This window comes from Syngnathoides biaculeatus, chromosome 16 (genome assembly GCF_019802595.1).
Source record: "Syngnathoides biaculeatus isolate LvHL_M chromosome 16, ASM1980259v1, whole genome shotgun sequence".
Taxonomy (NCBI): domain Eukaryota; kingdom Metazoa; phylum Chordata; class Actinopteri; order Syngnathiformes; family Syngnathidae; genus Syngnathoides; species Syngnathoides biaculeatus.
Genome location: NC_084655.1, coordinates 16658624 through 16678242, shown reverse-complemented (window position 1 = coordinate 16678242; position 19619 = coordinate 16658624). Strand labels below are relative to the sequence as shown.

Here is a 19619-nt window from a genome sequence, read left to right as displayed (position 1 = left end):
CATCAAAGAAGTACATCATATACTGTATTTCTTGAAGTCATTCACACGGGGAGATGGTCTGATTTTGGCGCAATGTGTGGAGAAAAATACCCAAAAAAATATTATACCCCTCCCCAAACAAATCATTTTGAATTCTTTTTTTATAAAATTAGCACAAAAAGTAATGTTTTTTGGGCTTCAGATGTTTATTTGGGGGAAAAAAAGTGAAATAAGTTGATAAAAAATGTAAAACTGCATTTATAAACAATAGTGGATACGCTATTACAAGAATTTGCAATTACTAGTCATAATTGAATGGAAAAAAATGATTTGGTGAAAAAATAAAAATATGAACAGGTATAAATAATACATTAATTCACAAAAGGTATTTTATTCATGCCAGTGGGGGGGGGGCCTTAAAATAAAAAAGAAAAAAAATCAATTAACAGAAAATAAAGAATTTGAAAAATACAGAAAATTGAGTTTAGCAGACAAAACAAAGTTAAATGCAATGATTAAAATGAATGAATAATAATTGAACAAATGAAAAAAGTCATAAGTTAGAAGTACTATAAAAAGTGGATTAAAAAAGATGGACAATTGGTTAACCCAAGCACACAAAAATTATATATATATCTCGACATTTTTAAATATACCATTTTTATTATTTAGTGTATGTTATATGTGTATATCTATGTATTATGTTTGTTTCTTGTGAGTGGTGTCATGGTGTAAATGATGATGTCATCACTTGAATGACCTTTTCAAATTGGGAATCCTGGCATCCTCCCTCCAGCCCTGCTTTGTGCACCCAACATGCCCCCCCCATACCCCCCCATCCCTTGGGTGTGTGCATGCAAGTTGCTGCACATGCGCGCACACACAGTCTTTCATATGATAATTGTGGGTGTTTCCATATCGGCCGTCATATATCTTCAGCTACAAAAAGACAAGCTGTGCATTTTTATTTGCTCTCATTCATTTCATGTTTTAATTCTTTATTCCAAATGTGGAACTCTCTTGATGTAAAAAAAAATATATATATATATATATTTTTTTTCTTAGCTGATACATTTTTTAAAATATTTCGTATTTTTGTACTGAATTTGTATTCAGTGTACATATAAGAGCCTTTTTTGTTTTGTTTTTAACTTCAACATCGACCATTAATCATCGTCAATACAAACATGCAAATATTGCCATTTTTTTACTTCTACTACATTAGTAATGGGCTGATTGGTGTCGATATTGATTGATTGCAATGCACTGAGATCGACAGTTTAATTTGTTTTAATTCATTGCAAGTTATTCAGCAGAATGATACTGCTTTTGTGTTGTCATGAAACCAAATTTTACAATACAGTAAACGCGTGCTTATAGCGGGTGTTACGTTCTGGACCATTCCGCAATAGGTGAAATCTGCAAAGTAGCAACCACACTTTTGTAAACGTGCACATATTTGAAATCTGGATCATCTAAATCAGTCTCTTGTTAATGTTGCACACACTTATACAGACTGAAAACATTTTAAATTCTTAAATGTACATTACTACACAGAAGTACTATACAATATGTACATTTTATATGTTTTAATGGGTTTTTCTTTTAAAGGGGGGGGGTTATTTTAGTTTGGTTTTTTTTGGCTAGACACTCCAAGTCCTGCAATATGGAGGAAAAAAATCTGCAATGGACTGAATGTGCAGTAGGTACATCATAATGTACCAAGGGAACACTGTATCGCATACCATTAAACCCCATTTTTATGCGACTACAACAAATATTACATACATGACATTAATATGACATACAACAAACTTTGTTGTATGTCATGCTGTGCTACGAGGTTTAAGACTTTTCTCCTCCAAGGCCTCAAACACCCCCATCCAGATGAGGACTCAAGACAGCGTGGAGGTGAAGGTAAGATATCATCTAATGGTTTCAAAATATGCGAGTGATGATGTTAGAGGCTTATCCTTGCGGTTATGTGACACCAAAGGCTGCTGGGAAATGTCTGCTAATTGGATACACTTGAGCGACCACTGCAGAGCTGCTTCAGTTCTCGCTGTAAGTCAATTACAGCCAGTAGGCAGTGCAAGGGGGGGCCCCGACGCTGATTTCCACACAAAATGTCCGCTGTTTGTCTTGATATCGTGTTGTCGTACCACAGAGCACTTGGTCGAGTATTGTGGTAACGTTGTGTCTTCACACAGTTCTTCAAAAAGACCTGTTTGGGAGAATCTACAAGTTAACTGGAAACTGGTGAGTGTCATGATCGGGTATGAAAGGAGCATCCCTGAAAAGCTCCGTTTTGTTTTTTTTTTTTATATATCAAGCTTAGGGTGAGGTTGATCACTTTTTGAACAACTGCATAAGCAAATAGTCTAGCAGAACAATGTTTCTTAATGTACAATTTTAAGGAATTTAGGCATTTAATCATTTACGGTTTCTATTATCATCAAAAGACTCATCGAATCTGGAGAAATCTCTCTACGTTAGCAGCAAGACTGAAAACCAGCATTGACTGCTCGTGACCTTCGATCCCTCAGGCGGCACTGCATTAAAAACCAACATCATTATGTAAAGGTCATCGTTTTGGATCAAGAGAAAGCCGATGACAGAGTACCAAGAGAGGAACTGGTACTGGATGCGGAAGTCTGGTGTGGCGGAGATATATGTTAGAATAGTACAGGACATGCAGCAGAACAGTGGTGAGGTGTGCCGTAGGCGTAACAGAAGAATTTAAGGAGAAGGTGGGATTGCATCAGGGATCAGCTCTGAGCCCCTTCCTGTTTGCTGTGGTAATGGATTGGTTGACAGATGAGGATAGACTGGAATCCCCTTGGACCATGATGTTCGCAGATGATATTGTGATATGAAGTGAAAGCAGGGAGCAGGTGGAGGAACAATGAGAAAGATGGAGGCACGCACTGGAAAGAAGAGGAATGAAGATTAGCCAAAGTGAAACAGAATATATGTGCGTGAATGAGAAAGGTGGAGGGGGAAGAGTGAGGCTACGTGGAGAAGTGATAGTGAGCGTGGACGACTTCAAATACTTGGGGTCAACAATCCAGAGCAATGGTGAGTGTGGCAAGGAAGTGAAGAAATGGGTCCAAGCTGGTTGGAACAGTTGGCAGAAGGTGTCTGGTGTTCTATGTGACAGAAGAGTCTCCGCAAGGATGAAGGGCAAAGTCGAAAAAACAGTGGTGAGGGCGGCCATGATGTACGGATTAGAGACGGTGGCACTGAAGGGACAACAGGAACTGGAGGTGGCAGAAATGAAGATGTTGAGGTTCTCGCTCGGAGTGAGCAAGTTGGATAGGACTAGAAATGAGCTCATTAGAGGCACACCCAAAGTTGGATGTTTTGGAGACAAAGTTAGAGAGAGCAGACTTAGATGGTTTGGACATGTTCAGAGTCGAGAGAGTGAGTATATTGGAAGAAGGACCCTGAGGACGGAGCTGCCATGTAAACGATCGAGAGGAAGACCAAAGAGAAGGTTGATGGATGTTGTGAGGGAGGACATGAAGACTGTGGGTGTTTGAGAGGAAGATGCACAAGATAGGCTTAGATGGAAAAAGATGACACGCCGTGGGGACCCCTAACGGGACAAGCCGAAAGGAAAAAGAAGGAAAAAAAAGATCATTATGTAAAGGTCACATGGGCTCAGGAACACTTCCAAAAACTATTGTAAATCATCACAAATCATCACAGTTGCTACATCTACATACAGTTAAAGTTAAAACTCTACTATGCAAAGCAAAGAGCCTTATAGCAACCACTTCCCAAAATGGCGCTGGCTTCTCTGGATCTGAGCTCAGCTAAGATAGACTGATGCAAAGTGTAAAAGTGTGCTGTGGTCTGATGAGGCAGAATTTTAAACATTTTTTTAGGGTGGTGGGGGGGTAATGAACGTAGTGTCCTCCAGGCCAACGAGGAAAAGGACCATCCAGATTACCACCGCTCAATTCAAAAGCCAGCAACTGTAATTGCATAGGGGTTGGGGGGTGGGGTATTAATGGCCCATGGCAAGGTTAAGTTCCACATCTGTCGAGGTACAATTAATGGTGAAAGGTACATAGAGGATTTGGAGCAACATATGCTGCTCTCCAAGCAACATCATCCACCCCCCCCCCCCCAAAAAAAAAACAATTTTAATAGTCAAAACTATCGGTTTTCTTGTCTTTGTACTGTGTTCACTTGAATATAGGTTGAAGAGGACTTTATCGTACTGGATTCTGTTTTCAACTCGATTGTAATTGGGTTTTGCACACTAAATCTGCGGGCTCGGGTTCGCATCATAAATCTGAGGATTGGGAGCCGGTCCACATATTTAAATACAGTACACGGCACATACAGTCCATGTACGTGACATTCATCATTTATGGATGTCAGGCGCTCCGCTGCCGTGACCCCGGCAGCTGAGATTAGGTCTGATTTATCATAGACAACATGCAGCTTTTGGCGCGGCCTCCATCTTTAAGTACATGCAACGGCAGATGCCAACCTCGCATTACGTCTCGGCGTAATGATTTTTGTGCACCCATAGAGGGATAAATGAAAATAAATGAGCAGGAATAACAGCTTCTGGTTTTTTTGTAACTTAATTTATTTTTGTTGATAGTTGAATTCTTTACAAAAAGCAAAACTGTACACACTTGTAAAACAGAAGCAAAGATGAGCAGGGTGATGACGATAGTGATAGTTGGCACATGCACCGCAAGAAATAACACAATTCCTATTGAACATTTGGACCGGCTTTAAAGTGTGCTAAATTTAAAACAAAAAAAAAAAAAAAATAATAATAATAATGAAATCCCTTCACCAGCATTTCGAACAAGGGGCCAGCCCTTATTTTGACAATAAGAATGTGTAATATTCATCATCATTGTAGTAATAATAAGCCACATGTAATGAACCGTTGATTGAACGTGAAATGTTGCACAATTCCAACATCTTCAAGGCGATGAGATAAAAAAAAAAAAAAAAAAATCAATGCTCAACTTTACGGAACTTGTTGTTGTTGTCCTATTTGATTTAAAAATAATAATAATTAAAAAAATAAAATAAAATGTCCATCAGGGAGCGTGGAAGGGAGGGGGGAGGCTGCGTCAGTTTTTCTTGTCATCACCAGGCAGGAAGTAGGGGTTTTCGTGGCCTTGCATCAAGTACGAGTAACGTGACGGGTTTTTACTTTTGAAGGTCTTCATTCCATCCGGGTTGAGATCGTACGAACCCGACTGAAACGACAGTGAGCGAGTGAGTCGGCGTATTTCAACGTCTCACGCGCACATACACAGCAGAAGAAGAAGAACAACGCTACGCGACTAAGCAAGCTCACGAGCCACCACCACCAGCCCTTGAGATCCCGTCACCAAGACCATCAAGAGGGATGAAACCTTACCTTTTTCCATCCTTTCTGCTTCGGAAGAAAGCCCTAAAGCGACACATCGGGAGTCAGGCAAAGCGAGGGAGAGTGAGCGGGAAACTAGCGACTAGCTCCGAGCAGTACGTGCTACTACGAGTGCGACCAAATAACGTTTGTCGTAAAGGTACGTCTAAATATTAACCGCAGTAAAGAACAGCAGCAGATTCTGAGGCTGAGCTAAATGTCTGAGTATTATGATGCAAACGAATTTGACAGTCATACTGATAGTAGACCATAGAGCTCGTGCACGTGACGTCACCGTTTTCACGGCGCCATATTGCCGGTCAAACACAGATGCTCGACGTTGTGGGAGACATTGAACCGGATCAGAATATTAACCATACCCGAGACCTGTTGTGCTGTTGGTTGTCACAACAAACGAGACAGATATTCAACGAGATCATTCTATGGAATACCAGCTGAAAAGACCAGAAAATAATCACTGGATTTCGGCAATTAATCGTGATGGATGGTGCCCAACCAAATACACACGACTGTGTAGCTGTCACTTCACTTCCGGTAGGAATTAATTTTCTCAATCTCAAATTACCAAGATGTATTTATAATACTAAGTTGACTCATTTGAGAACAATGTGTGTTTAAAAAAAGAAAAGAAACAGTCTGTTGCAGCAGAAAGGTTTAACAGAGGTTAATGTGTGGCAGCGATACGCTTCCGTGTACGGAGGACCCGACTTGCTGTCCTGTATGCGACCAGACTTTTCTATGTTTTCAAACTCCTGAACTCGTGTAAATCTCGACGACTTACTCACCAGACCCAAGTGTGGATCCAGTTGTCCAAGACGAGCGGAATTAACGGTCCAATTTCTTCTTGGCGAAAACATCAACTTCGTCATTAAATATGGGTCCTCTATGCCGAGTGCCTCTCATTTTTCCACATATCTTCGTTTATTATCACCTTCTAAATGTTTAACGGTATCAGACAAAACTCTGGCCGTCGTGCTATAAGACGTATTTTTGTGTCGTCTCCAACCGACTTAGCACTCAACAATGCTTTGTTTGACCGGCACTTGCGGCCAGTCACGTGATTTCAGTGACGTAAGTGCACAAGCTCTATACTATTAAATTGTTGATTGAATTATAATATACTGTATTGTGATACTTGCTAAGATTACAACAATAGACAATATTAACAAGATACTTGGCCAAATTTACCGTGTAACACTGCAATATTATACTTTTACAGTATGACACTTTATAGTTTGTCAAAAATATCAAAAGCAGCACAATACAATATTGTATAGAACCAAGAATAGCTTGATAGAGTATCAGGATACAAGAGTACCACAATACAGTAACGGTTGTTTTTTGTTTGTTTTCACGGAGCTCACCACGCCGTTGCCGTGATACGGTTTGTCCTCCATCTCCATGGCGGACGCCGCGTCGCAGGCGGCTGTGGCGTTGGCGCGTGGAATTGGCGTGATGCTGACCGGCCAGGCCTTGCTCAGCTCACCCGCCGGGTACGGGCTGGCGTCGATGTGCTCTGCCTGCTCGTCAGAGCATCTCCGCCTGGTAGGACGCAGAAGGTCATACTGTATGGAACTGCATCATTTATTAGTAGTTTTTGTTATTTATTTTTTACATTTCTTTAATGAGTTGTTTTAAAGTATATTAATCTAACAATTGCTAAAAGTCTCTTCATATATCAAAAGTATACTAAGTATGTTTAGTTAATATGCGTACGTGCATGTGTGCTTTTGCTTAATTTTTTTAATACATTTACTTTTTTTCCCCCCAAGTTTTATTTTTTTCTAACAAAGCTTGACTGGTAGAAATACATTTGTACAAAAATATTTGTTTAGCAGGGGTCACTGATTATGTAGTGGTCCACACGCTGACTTTTGGTGTCGGCAGCGTGGGATCAATTCCCACTCAGTGGTGGTGCCGATTTACCCCCGACAACTGACTGGCGACCAGTTCAGGGTGTAGTCTGCCTTTCACCCGATACTAGCTGGGATAGGCATCGGCTCTGCCGCAACCCTTGTGAGGATAAGCGGCTAGGACAATGGACATGAACATTTCTTTAGTATTCTTTAAAATATTACTTTGAATTTTATGGAATTTATTACCAATTTTAAGTTTTTAGATTTTCACCATATTTGTATTATACTGTTTTTTTAAGCATTGTTGGATTAAAAAAAAGTGAAATGTACGGACTAAATTTATTATTACCTCAATACTGTTTACACAATTAATTAAAAATATCACAATCAGTAATTAAGCCCAAAAAAACCATTTGGCTTATTTTTTTTATATTTAAATTAAAAAAAAAAAATCACAAATTAGCATTAAAATTATCTATTTGAATTTAAAATGAAAAATGTGTCCCAACATAATGGACAAAATATAATAATATACATAAAGTGTGTAAACAATATTCCATAACCATATTTAATTATATTCAGTTTTTTCTGTTCTCTATTCAGTTCCTTTGTAATGGACTACAGTGCCCCCTAGTTGTTGTGTAATTGCGCTGCATTTTTGACAGCGCGCCAATACGGTGAATTCAGCCTCAATGAACTCACCAGCAACAGAAAGAGAGCAAAGCCAAGATCAGGAGGAGTAGAAGTCCGCCTAAAACGCAGGAGACGACCACCACCGCCAGCAGATACGCTGCCGAAACACAAACATTCGTTCGTCACTCTCTGCTCCTGAGCTCACGACAAGATAACGAATCGTCTATTCGCTCACAGTCGGTGCAGTTAAAGCCTGCGTAGCCGAAAGGACACCTGGAAGAGAAAGATCGAAAAATTCCACTCATTGAAAAGTCCACGGGAATCTGCCAATATCTGGAATTGGGCTGGGTGATGTGCGTCACTGATTATTTCTGATATTCATCTATTTTTCATTTGTGGAAAAAGTATAAAAACTTTTCTTATAAGCCCCCCCCCCCCTTTAAATCGCTTGGATAACCAAAAAAAAAATTGTTTCCTCCAGAATTAACTGGCATCAACTTCCACAGAAGTAGTTTTTCCTTCACAGATAAGTGAAAAAAAATTGAATAAATAGAGACCCAGGAAAATACATTTCAAAAGATAAAATCCATTTTTGTCACCCGGCAGTAACATGAAAACAACACAAAATGTGCGCATGTACTCACTTCTGGCAGGTGTCGCCCACCGCTTCCTGCCCGCTCGGACAAGCTGCAGACACACGCAAACATTTACAAAAAAGGAAAATAAATGACACACGCAAGGCTGTCTTTGAAGTTGTCATTGAGGGAATGTCCAGTTGTTGTTGTTAACATCGTGCCGGTGTTGGTTAGTCCAGTCGTCGTAATACCGTAATAACCTAACAACCTGAGACTGAGTCCAGAGCATCCAAGTGAGGAAACACCACACTGTAAATGTTGTCACTGAGTTTGTGTCGGTGTCGTTTGGACCAATTATTGTCATTAATGTCTTGTAGTCGAGCAGATTGGTTGTCTGTAATGTCAGCATCATTTTTGGTCCGACTGGTCATGATAGGCCCGTACCCTTGCAGCTGGTGTTGGAGTACAGGGTGGAGACGTAGCCACTTTTGCAGGAGCAACCCACGCGGCCGTTGTCGCTGGCGCACACTGTGGAGGCAGCGTCGCAGGGAAGTGGCACCTGATCGCACAATTTCGTCCCTAGGAGAAAAAGAAAATGTGAGAAAAGGGGCGCTAATTCCTGCTAGATGATGTTAGCTTACCGGTGAATGTAGCGTTGACCAGCAAGCCTTCGGAGCTTCTCCCGATGGCATCCATGATGACCTGGTCGATTTCCTCTTGCGAGGCCGCCGTGTTGTCAAAGATGCTGTTGACTGTGGCGATGACGCTTCCCGAGCTGAAGGAAATACAAATGGAACGGTGAAAACTTTTACTGACACCCGGGTGGGGGGTCTTTTTTGAAAAGTAACTCACGCTAGCTTCACCACGTCAGCGCGGATGTATCCTGGTTGATCCGCAAAGGCACCGGCGACCTACAAAACAGAACGCAAATATTGGTTTAATAAACGAAAACAAAAAAAAAATGTCAGATGGTTCGCATTTTACGTGACGTGCTAGCTGACCACTGCTGAGATGTCTGCTGCCGTGTCCTGGAATGCTTTGGAGGACCTGTTCAACATTTCCTCGTTAAACGTCAAGGAGACAAGGTGGAGTTGCCCGGGAAACATTTGGCCTGAAGAAGACAACAAAAATAAGAAACCACTACCGACTTTTTTTAACTGTAATTTTAGGTCTTCCTTACCGCGTGTGCAACGATTGCCCACCAAGAAGCTTCCGGAGAGACACTGGCAGGTTCCGTTCAGGCAAACGCTTTCAAGGGGACACTCTTCCGCGGGACAAACTGGGACACACGGAAGATGATTCATTCAGGAGTCCGTCTTCTGAGAATCCCAAATCGAAATGGTACAAACCTATAATTGGACCCAAGGTGGGGCGGGCTGTGGTTTGCGTGGCGCTGTTGGTTGAGGATTGGGTGATGCCGCTGGTTGGTCCAGAAGTGACTGCTACAGCGTAACGTTCAAAAACATCCAACAATCATTCCAATGACAATACACTCAAATGTCGTTGTTGTACCTTCTGATTTTGTCGTTGAGGGTGTAGGACTAGTTGTGGTGATACCAGTTGAAGTCCCTTCAGGGCTGGTGGAGAATACTGTAGTTGTCTCATTGTTGGACTGAGGGGCAGTTGTCGTCCAAGTCATATCTTTGGTGGGGTCGCTGTTGTCTGTCCTTGGAGCAGTTGCCGTAGGGCTTGTGCCATTGGTGGACAGACTTGTTGAGCTGACTGTTGTCGTTACTGCTGTGTTGTTTTCTGTCGAACTGGATGGTGTCATCAAGGTGGTCTTGTTCACGGTAGGACCAGTTGTCATTGAGGTTTTGTCGCTGACTGTTGGATTAGCTGCTGTTGTAAATGTGTTGTTGGTTGTTGTCATTAATGTGTCGTTAGTCACGGTGATTGTTGTCATGGAGGTTGTGTCGTTGTTGGTCAGGGTGGTGGCTGTCATTGAGGTTGTGTCGTTGTTGGTCGGGGTGGTTGTTGTCATTGAGGTTGTGTTGTTGGTTGGAGCAGTTGTTTTCATTGAGGTTGTGTCGTTGTTGGTCGGCGTGGTTGTTGTCATTGAGGTTGTGTCGTTGTTGGTTGGGGTGGTTGTTGTCATTGAGGTTGTGTCATTGTTGGTCGGGGCAGTTGTTGACAATGAGGTTGTGTCGTTATTGGTCGGGATGGTTGTTGTCAATGAGGTTGTGTCATTGGTCGGAGCAGTTGTCATTGACGTGTCATTGTTGATTGGACTACTTGTTGTCAATGACGGAACATCAGTGGTAGTTGAACCGGTTGTTGTCATAGATGTCGTCATTGTTATTCCAATTGTTGTCGTTCCTGCTGTGTTGTTGTTTGTTGGACCAGTTGGTGTCATTGAGGTTGAGTCGCCGACAGTTGGATCAGCTGTTGTTGTCAGTAATGTGGTGTTGCTGTTGGTCGGGTGGACTGTTGTCATGGAAGTTGTGGCATTGTTGATCAAACTGGTTGTTGCCGTCGCGGTTGTGTCACTATTTGTCAGACCAATTGTCGTGATCATGGTTGTCTTGTTGTTCAAACCAGTTCCCGGCGTTAATGTGCCCATCGTTGTCATTGAGGTTCTGTCATTGTGGTTCAGACTTGTTGTCGTCAATGTCTGACCGATTGTTGTCATTGACGTCACGTCATTTTTGGGTGTTTCAACCGTCGCCGTCAGAGGTGTGTCAGCTGCGGTGGGATTCTGATCTGTCGGGTCCGGTGGACGTTTAGTCACAGTGGTACCGGGTCGGCTTGTCGGCGTGAGGAAGCCGCTTGTCATAAGTGAGCTGGTGACGGTGGTGTGAGGCTTTTTGACAGACGTCTCATCTCTCGCAGTTGTCATAAATGAGGTGGACTGCATAGAACTTGTGTGGCTGCTAATTGGACCCGGCATTCCTGTTCTTGTCGTGTACTCGCCATCTCCAGACATTTCCTCTGCCGTCTCTATTGCTGTCACTACATTCAAATAATAATTAAAAAAAAAAAAAAGATGAAGAACAAAATCAGAAAATTGTAATGGCCTTTTCTCTCTTGTAGCAATAGATTGGGAGCACTGGGTAAGACAACTGACAGAAGAACTCCTAAAAAATGAGAACTTGTAATACGCTAACAGTGTAATATTTTTCATATACCAGTAGTATCACAATACGATTTGTCTATGATACTTTGGAATGTCGAGGCAACTGTCAATATGCACATGAAACTTAAAGTATTCGTTATGAAGATGATCTAGAAGTTTTTATCTAGGTGACAACAGAATCCAGTGGTTGTACCAGTATTTTTTTCCTCAGACTTTAATATCGTTGGATAAATGAATGTGTATCGATACCGGAGGTGCAGCGATGAATGAATTAATCTACAACCAATCCATTATCAAATTAATCAATAATTTCTGATAATTGATGAAGCACAAAGGACCTTGTGTCACTTGAAACTGTCCAAATACTCAGAATTGTCATTTTAAGTTGCAGAATGGTGAGAGTAGTACTGCTCGTCCGCCAACGTCTGTTTCCATTTATGTTTCTTTTACGGGAGAAATAGGCAGATGTCGCCGGGCAGACTGATGAGCAGTCGAAGAGGCGGGAGGTCTTTGAGGAGGTCTGTTTCCCGCCGTTCCTCAGCCTCAACATTCGGAGTTGCCGCTGGCTATTGGGGATGTGTGACATCCGAGCAAGGACGAGAGTTATAAGATGTTGCTGGACCTTTCTGGTTGATTATCTTCTCTTAGGGAATTATCATGTTTAGACTTGGAGAGAAAAAAAATCTCAACACATCTGCCATAGAGATGTTTTGCAATCTACGTATGTAAGTTTCTTTCGGCTTGTCCCGTTTGAGGTCGCCACAGCGTGACATGTTAGATGAACGCTCATATTTGTTTGGCACAGTTTTACGCCGGATGCCCTTCCTGACGCAATACCTCTCAGGGAGTGGAAGCCCCAGTGGGATACGAACTCACGACCCCTGGTTTACCAAACCAATGTGACGTACCGTAATTCCCTTTTCGCTAAGCCATGCAAACTGTCCAGTCCCGATTTTTCTTTTTTCTTCATTTCTTGTGTTAAAAAAAACAAAATTTGAGGTACAAGCTAGCTTCAGATGTCCCACAATTACATGTGACACCTTCTGTCCTGCATCCCATGTTTATGTCAATTTGGAATACAGGGAGTCCTTGGGGTAATACGGTCTCGACCTAAGATGTTTCGACTTTACAATGCCCGTCCCCTATCTGCCATTTTGTCCGACTAATGCTTGTCTGTGTTTGTGCGGCGGGAGGATCTCCCCATTTTCCGCCCTCCTTTTTTGACATTATTCCCCCAAAGAAGAAAGCTGTGTCTTTTAGCAATGCTTCTGCAGCCAAAAGAAAATGAATTACCATGGAAATGAAGCTCAAGATCATAAAAAGATTGGAGTAAGGAGAGACACCAACTGGTCTTGAGGTTGAGTCACCGACGGTTAGATCAGCTGTTGTTGTCAGTAATGTGGTGTTCAGTTGGTTGACCGTGATGACAACTATTAAAGAAAACATCTCTATTTTAGCGCATGTGAAGGGTTCTGTTCCCATTTGGATACCATGATCACAAAATAAGGTTATTTGATACTTGTCGAGATGGAGAGGATTAAGGACCAGGTTTCTTCGCAATAGCTAAGCACAGCCTCCCCTTCTTGGTCTCCATCCACCTCTCAGCAGTAATGCTAAGTACATCATCTTATTTCAATGTTTTTGTTTTTTTATACAAAGTATTTTGATGTAAATTCCGACTTTAATGCCCGAATCCGACTCAAGTCGAGATTCGAGTCAAGTCGCTACTGTAGGAACGGATCTCAGTGGTAGACCGAGGACTCCCTGTAATACCAACTTGAGTAACAACCTCTGGAGTCAAAGTACCGTAAAAGAAGCACCTGCCTGTGAGTAGCACGCTAACATGTCGCCATATTGCATGGATACGCTTTGTCGAGGTTATGATTTAAATACGGAGCGGTAATATAGGAGTGGACGAACAGTGACGGAGATGAACATAAAACCTCTTAAACCGCATCCAGCCGGTCGTGCTCTCGCCGTGCTTTGTTGCCTCGGCACACATGAAAAGGGAACGTGCGCTGTCGAAAGTTATTACAAATCGGATAAAGACTCCACATTCTTTCCATTCAACGACTTTGTTTGAAATATAAAAAGGACACATTTTATCCTTTATTTCCCCGCATAGTCCGATCATGTGTCAGTGTTTGACTTGTCAAGTAGTTAGTGTTGTCGCTCAGGGAACAGCAGCTCTTGTGGAAATATGACATAAGTCAACATTCGTGTGTGTACTTAGGTGTGTGCGTGTTAGTACGTTATCAGCGCTTTTCATTTCCATATAATGGTCATAGTGGAACATTGAGGGTGTGCAGGCGCCGACCAAAAGGCGGCACAGCAGAGGAAGAAGTGGGCCCTTGTTTGTCCATCCATCCGAGCATTTTCCGTACAAGCTTGTCCTCTCTTATCCGAGTTGACTCCGGGCGAGAGGCGCGGGGCACCCTGAACTGGTCACCAGCTAATCGCAGAGCACATACAAACTAAAAAAAAAAAACATTCGCACTCACGTTCACGGGAAATTTAGACTTTTCTGTTAACCGACGATGCATGTTTTTGGAATGTTGGAGGAAACCGGAGTACCCGGAGAAAATCCACGCAGGCACATGGAAAACATGCGCTCTCCAACTCCACTCACGCGAGGCCGGATTTGAACTCGGGTCCTCAGAACTGTGAGGCAGATGTACTAAGCAGTCAAACCTTGTTAAATTTGTGCGGAAAAATCAGTCACCTGTTTGAAAAGGTTTTAGTTGAAAACATTTTTTTTACAGTATAATCATTCATCTCTGTCCAAAATAACACATTTGACACAATGTTTAACTTTCAGCCTCCAGTGAAGTTTATCCCGATACTGTCATAAATCAACCTCACCCTCACTGAGTCAATACATAAATGGGTAGCTACACTTTATTAATACTTAACTTCTGTATTAATTCACATTATTTTCTCAATCAAGCTTTTGGGTTACAAATTATTACAATTATTAATTACATGCCTTAAATGTTCATGCCATGCAGAAATTAATTAATGAATGACTAATAAATACTTGATTACATATCTATTTTTGAGTAAAATTATGACCATATACATAATTGTCTTCCTATAATTTCAAATATTTATAGATGTATTCATTAAATCTGTTTTAATACTTATACTGTTGTAGAACGTAATGACTAACACTGGTACTTGTGAAGCAAGTGCCCGATATTACTATATTAATAATAATATGATTACTATTTTAATAGTAACATTACTATTAAAAGTTTCATTTTCATGTAATGCTCAAATTATGGAATAGAAATAATTACATAGAATAGCACAGACTGACGGCACGGTGAATCAGATGCAAAGCATTGGCCTCACAGTTCTGAGGTCCCAGGTTCAATCCCGGACCCGCTTGTGTGGAGTTTGCATGTTCTCCCAGTGCCTTTGTGGGTTTCCTCTGGGCACTCCCCCCACATCCCCAAAACATGCAACATTAATTTTAGACTAAATTGTCCATAGGTGTCATTGTGAGTGCGGCTGTTTGTCTCTATGTGCCCTGCGATTGGCTGGGAACCAGTTCAGGGTGTACCCCGCCTCCTGCCCGTTGATAGCTGGGATAGGCTCCAACACTCCCCGCGACAGCTGTGAGGATGGGTGGCTAAGAAAATGGATGGATAGCACAGACTAGAAGGCCAGGCAGTGGGCGTAATTAAGAGTGCGTTGTCTGCATGGGTTTATCCTGCTGCAGATTATCCCGCAGACACAAAAAGGAATGACTGGGTCAAAGGTGGTCTGCAAACGCTCACTCCTTGAGGACGCGGATCAGAAGAGGCCACCCCGAGGCTACTTCAGCGTCCGAGTTCTGGTTGTGACACACAATGATGCTACTGTAGTGGACCAATGTCACCAGGCAATTTCGGGCAGGTATCCAGCCAAACAGAGCTGTAACACTATCCCCGGCGCATCTATCCTCCTGTGCCTTTTGTGCAGACCCCAGTGAAAGGGAAATGCAGCTTTCACACAACATGGAGGCACGCGCGGGAAAGGAGAGGAATGAAGATTAGCCGAAGTAAAACAGAATATATCTGCGTGAATGAGAGGGGTGGAGGGGGAAGAGTGAGGCGGACGGAAGGGTGGACGACTTCAAATACTTGGGGTCAACAATCCATTTCAATGTTGAGTGTGGTAAGGAAGTGAAGAAACGGGTCCGAGCAGGTTGGAACAGCTGGCGGAAGGTGTCTGGTGTGTTATGTGACAGAAGAGTCTCCACTAGAATGAAGGGAAAAGTTTATAAAACAGTGGTGATGTACGGATTAGAGGCGGTGGCCAAGAAGAGACGACAGGAAGCAGAACTGGAGGTAGCAGAAATGAAGATGTTGAGGTTCTTGTTCGGAGTGAGCAGGTTGGATAGGATTAGAAATGAGCTCATTAAAGGGACAGCCAAAGTTGAATGTTTTGGGAAATGAGGTTCGAGAGAGCAGACTTCGATGGTTTGGACATGTCCAGAGGCGAGAGGGTGAGTATACCCTAACAGGACAAGCCGAAAGGAAAAGAAGAAGACACAACAGTCATGGAATTAGCAACAATTGCTTTAGCACAAAAGGGTCAGAGAGCTGAGGGTTGCGTGTTAAACTTTGCACCCCCATTTCAGCTTCTTCTTGGTTCCATTCACACAGCCACCATTTCACCTGTAATACTGCCTCGGGAGCCGGGAAATTAGCAGGATCCCGAGTACCGCCCCCTTTCACACAGTACAGCAACCGGGAGTAAAAGGCAGCTTTGACAGGGAGTGTGAAGGCGCTATTAGAGCATGGACCCTGCAATAATTACAAAACCCATACCCCGGCTTTGATAAATTGCCCAGGAACTGAATTTAGACAGCAGGGTCCACAGTTCAACCATCGGTGAGAATGCAGCCATACGCCACGAAGGTTCAAGGACCTCTTGGAAGTACGCTATAGTTGTAGAGTCATTTATTGAGCGATATTGTTTGACATCCAGGAACTGCCAGTAACAAGTTCAGTTCCTGGTACTTTTTACAAAGTATGGGAGTGAAGTTTAAGTCGGCAGAATGAGGTCGTAGAGTGACGTTTCTGTGAAACACTATGCAAATGGTTTGAATGATAAATTTGCTTGGAACTAAGTCAAGTCAATATAACAGCAAAGTTTCAGGAACTGAACAAGCTCTGTAGGTCGTCTTACAATCGAGTAACTTCGTCTCGACTGGCCCTGATGCCAAAACATCGTACACGGGATAACAAACCGCATCGATGTTGCAGTAGAAACCTTTACATAGTGAATATTTGAACACTAACGGTGCAGCAACATATATAAAAAGATGATAGAACGATACTCAGGCATACAGTATTCCTCCTACATCTGCACAATTAAGGCCAAAAGAAAAATAAATACTTTAACAATCATCTTTGCCATGATAATTCCTCATTAACAAACAATCCGTAACAGTTGGCACCACGGTGGATCCGCTGTAAAGTGTTGGCCTCACAATTTGGAGGTTGAGGGTTCAATCCTGGCCCCGCCTGAGTAGAGTTTACATGTTGTCCCTGTGCCTGCGTGGGCACTTCGGTTTCCTCCCACACCCCCAAAACATGCAGCATTAATTGGACACTCTAAATTGCCCCTAGGTGTGATTGTGAGTGCGGCTGTTTGTCTCCATGTACCCTGCGATTGGCTGGCGACCAGTTCAGGGTGTACCCCGCCTCCTGCCTGTTGACAGCTGGGATAGGCTCCAGCACTCCCCGTGACCCTCGTGAGGATAAGTGGCTAAGAAAATGGATGGATGTAACCGTTTTCAGTTCAAAATTAATCATTAAATAAGAATAAATCCATCCATTCAATTTCTATACCGCTTATCCTCACAATGGTCACGGGTGTGCTGGAGCCTACCCTAACCGTCTTTGGGTGAGAGGCAGGATACACCTGGAACTGGTCGTACAAAAAAAAGAGAAAAAATCTATTTGTAAAAAAATTACGTTTTGGCAAGCGCTAACTGAATAAATCTGTGATTATAAAGCGCAATCACAAATTGCAATTAATTGAAGCGCATTTATGAAATAACAGGCTGCACTTTTCATTTGAAAATCCTCAACGTCAATGTAGGGAATTTTCAAGGGCGGTACTGCTTGTCACTCTCGCACGCTCACAAAATGCAGCGAACAGTTTTGACTTCCCTCTCTTTTCACTCCTGGCCTTTTGTTTTGTTTTATTTTTTTTTTGCAGTCAGGCCAGCCAAAAAGTTGAAGTAAAAAAAGATAACTACAGCGTTGTACATTACAAAGATCATTATTAAAACACAATACATCATGAATAATTAAATGCCAGTACCACAAAGACTTGTTCTGCTACTGTAATAATGATATACAAATTAAGTATTATATTTGAGTGTAACATGTTCAATGAAATAAAAGAAAAAAATGCTCATTATTTGAAGCATGTTTGTTGTTTTTGAAGGATATTAAAACAATTTCAGCAAAATTGCTAGACTATCAAATATCTGTTATCGGTATGTACTGTATTTGTAACTGTACTTAGTCTGAAAAAAGTGCTAATCAGTACTTCAATACGAAGCACACAGCAGTCCTTCAAAGAGGTCCTGTTGTGGGAATGAAGCCTTTATGCGAGCGCGCGCACTGTGAGGCTGAACAGATGGCCGCGTCGCACGACCTCTGCAGGTATCATATCCAATTAAAACTGGGCCAAGTCCGACATGAGAATTAGCGTCCTCTTGCACTCTAGTCCACGCAGGTGGACGTACACAGAACAAGAAAACAGGAAGCGTGTGATTGGGCTTGCGGGGAGGAAATTGACATCGTGATTGCCTGGTGTAGAGGAACGCAAAGTGAAAATGAGTAACGAGCTGCAGAATGGAAATGCACGGGAGGCGGGGTACACCCTGAACTGGTCGCCAGCCAATCGCAAGGCACATAGAGACAGACAATAGTCGGACTCACAATCACACCTATGGGCAATTCAGAGTGTCCAATTAACGGTGCATGTTTTTGGGATGTGGGAGGAAACCAAAGAAAACCCACGCAAACCCACATTTGAACCCTGGTCCTCCGCTGGCCAATGATTTAACTAGTTGTTCCACCGTGCTGCCTGATTAATAATAGATATTTTTTGTTTGTTTGATGTGTTAACCAGCCATCCACTCTGCTGCCACAATTTGTCCAACTTTCCCAAAATGTCAACGTAAACACAAAGCAAGAACAATTAAATGAAGGTAGAATAAATCAACATATCCGCCAACACGTACGTTGTAAACTTCAGATGTGGGAGGCAGATATCAGCCAGCTATTTTTTTTTTTTTTGTGGCCCACTAAAGCAAATCGTGCTTACTTCAAATTTCTTGCCAAATGGATTTGTTCCATTCATTTTTTACAAAGCGTTTTCCTCCTTTTTGGAAATATTTTTTTCCCCCACACCAAGTCCCTTCTTCACACGAATAGAACTATATGATGAGATGATTATGCATTTACAGTAGATGATGTTTGTGGCCTGCTGTGGTTGGCGCAGACCCAGATTTCACAATTTACTAGCAAATAAAATACTGATGTTTCATTTGCTAGTAAATTGAGACCGCAATTATTTCAGTATACAAACTTCTGAATTATTATTTTCGGACAGTCAACAAATATTGGGAAACGCTGCTGTAAACTACTTATTAATTTATAGTTTGAATACAATCCACTCAGGTTGAAGCAACCGCACAAAGTAGTTGAAAACATGTACTCAAACCCAGTCATTTTTTTTGGGGGGGGGGGGTGAAAGTCCAATTGAATGTAGATGAAAACTCGTGTGTGACGTCACTAGGAAGGAGAACCCCCAAAAAGGGTGAGGTTTACTCACCCACGGCGGCGAGAGCGACGAGGAGCGCGTTTAAAAGAGTCGGCTGGTACAGCAGCATGGTTCCGGTGGTTCCCGAGTTTTCTGTCGGCGTGTAACGATACCTCCGCGGGGGCCGAGGCGTGTGTCTCCGAGTGCGTGCTGCAGGTGCTTTTCTCCCAGGCAGTCGGAAGAGGTTCGCTCCCGGGCACGGCCTCCCCCCCCCCTCCCCTCCGCCCCCAGGAGGGGCATTAAAGGCTTTGCTGGCGCGA

At 42.5% G+C, this 19619-nt stretch overlaps 1 protein-coding gene and 1 long non-coding RNA gene across 4 annotated transcripts in view; one reads left to right on the top strand and one right to left on the bottom strand.

Moving 5' to 3' along the window:
• LOC133513940 (uncharacterized) overlaps positions 1–19619 on the top strand; it is a 43685-nt gene that overhangs the window by 16042 nt on the left and 8024 nt on the right. Inside the window, exons 3-7 of one of the 2 annotated variants that reach the window (XR_009798657.1) lie at positions 1846–1896; positions 1976–2043; positions 2190–2238; positions 5179–5528; positions 6749–6934. This is a non-coding gene — a long non-coding RNA (uncharacterized LOC133513940). The remainder of the gene's footprint in view (positions 1–1845; positions 1897–1975; positions 2044–2189; positions 2239–5178; positions 5529–6748; positions 6935–19619) is intronic. The other variant, XR_009798658.1, reaches the window with a different exon arrangement.
• si:ch211-198m17.1 (mucin-2) lies at positions 4551–19562 on the bottom strand. 2 transcript variants are annotated; one of them, XM_061845039.1, is made up of 14 exons: positions 19372–19562; positions 9966–11402; positions 9803–9895; positions 9634–9732; positions 9455–9564; positions 9306–9364; positions 9095–9228; positions 8898–9032; positions 8523–8565; positions 8114–8151; positions 7948–8035; positions 6754–6931; positions 5381–5413; positions 4551–5216 (listed from the first exon to the last, which is right to left on the bottom strand). In XM_061845039.1, exons 1-14 carry the CDS (start codon positions 19427–19429, stop codon positions 5088–5090), a joined length of 2634 nt encoding a protein of 877 aa, XP_061701023.1. In that variant the 5' UTR covers positions 19430–19562; the 3' UTR covers positions 4551–5087. The 2 variants fall into 2 exon arrangements, with proteins under 2 accessions (XP_061701023.1, XP_061701024.1); XM_061845040.1 differs by lacking the exon at positions 5381–5413 and having other exon boundaries at positions 4553–5216.

Coding starts and splice junctions, on each gene's coding strand:
- si:ch211-198m17.1 (XM_061845039.1), bottom strand. CDS start 19,429: ATGCTGCTGTACCAGCCGACTCTTTTAAACGCGCTCCTCGTCGCTCTC. Junction 11,403..19,371: donor CGTCGCTCTCGCCGCCGTGG/GTGAGTAAACCT, acceptor ATTTGAATGTAG/TGACAGCAATAGAGACGGCA. Junction 8,566..8,897: donor CTCCAACACCAGCTGCAAGG/GTACGGGCCTAT, acceptor GTGTGTCTGCAG/CTTGTCCGAGCGGGCAGGAA.